Here is a 219-nt window from a genome sequence, read left to right on the forward strand (position 1 = left end):
CCTTGAGAGATAAAGAGAGATATAAATCTGTAATTTTAAGGTGTAATGTTTTATATTGATCCTTGACATACACTAATGTGTTTTCTCTTTTCTCTTTTCAGATTTTTTAGTTTTGTAATTTTTAGAAATGAATGATTTGGATAGTTTACGACAAGAAGCAGAAAGACTAAAGAACACAATACGAGTAAGTACTACATTGTTATTGATCTCAGGTCAACC

General features: G+C 29.2%; 1 protein-coding gene across 1 annotated transcript in view; it reads left to right on the forward strand.

The window, feature by feature from the left end:
* The window catches only part of LOC119593854 (guanine nucleotide-binding protein G(I)/G(S)/G(T) subunit beta-1-like), a gene marked incomplete in the record, with an annotated part of 42,289 nt that overhangs the window by 4,505 nt on the left and 37,565 nt on the right, over nt 1-219 (forward strand). Inside the window, 1 exon segment of the mRNA XM_037942885.1 lies at nt 102-184. Coding sequence (XP_037798813.1) covers nt 128-184 — 57 coding nt within the window.

This window comes from Penaeus monodon, chromosome 32 (assembly GCF_015228065.2).
Source record: "Penaeus monodon isolate SGIC_2016 chromosome 32, NSTDA_Pmon_1, whole genome shotgun sequence".
In the NCBI taxonomy this organism is placed as follows: domain Eukaryota; kingdom Metazoa; phylum Arthropoda; class Malacostraca; order Decapoda; family Penaeidae; genus Penaeus; species Penaeus monodon.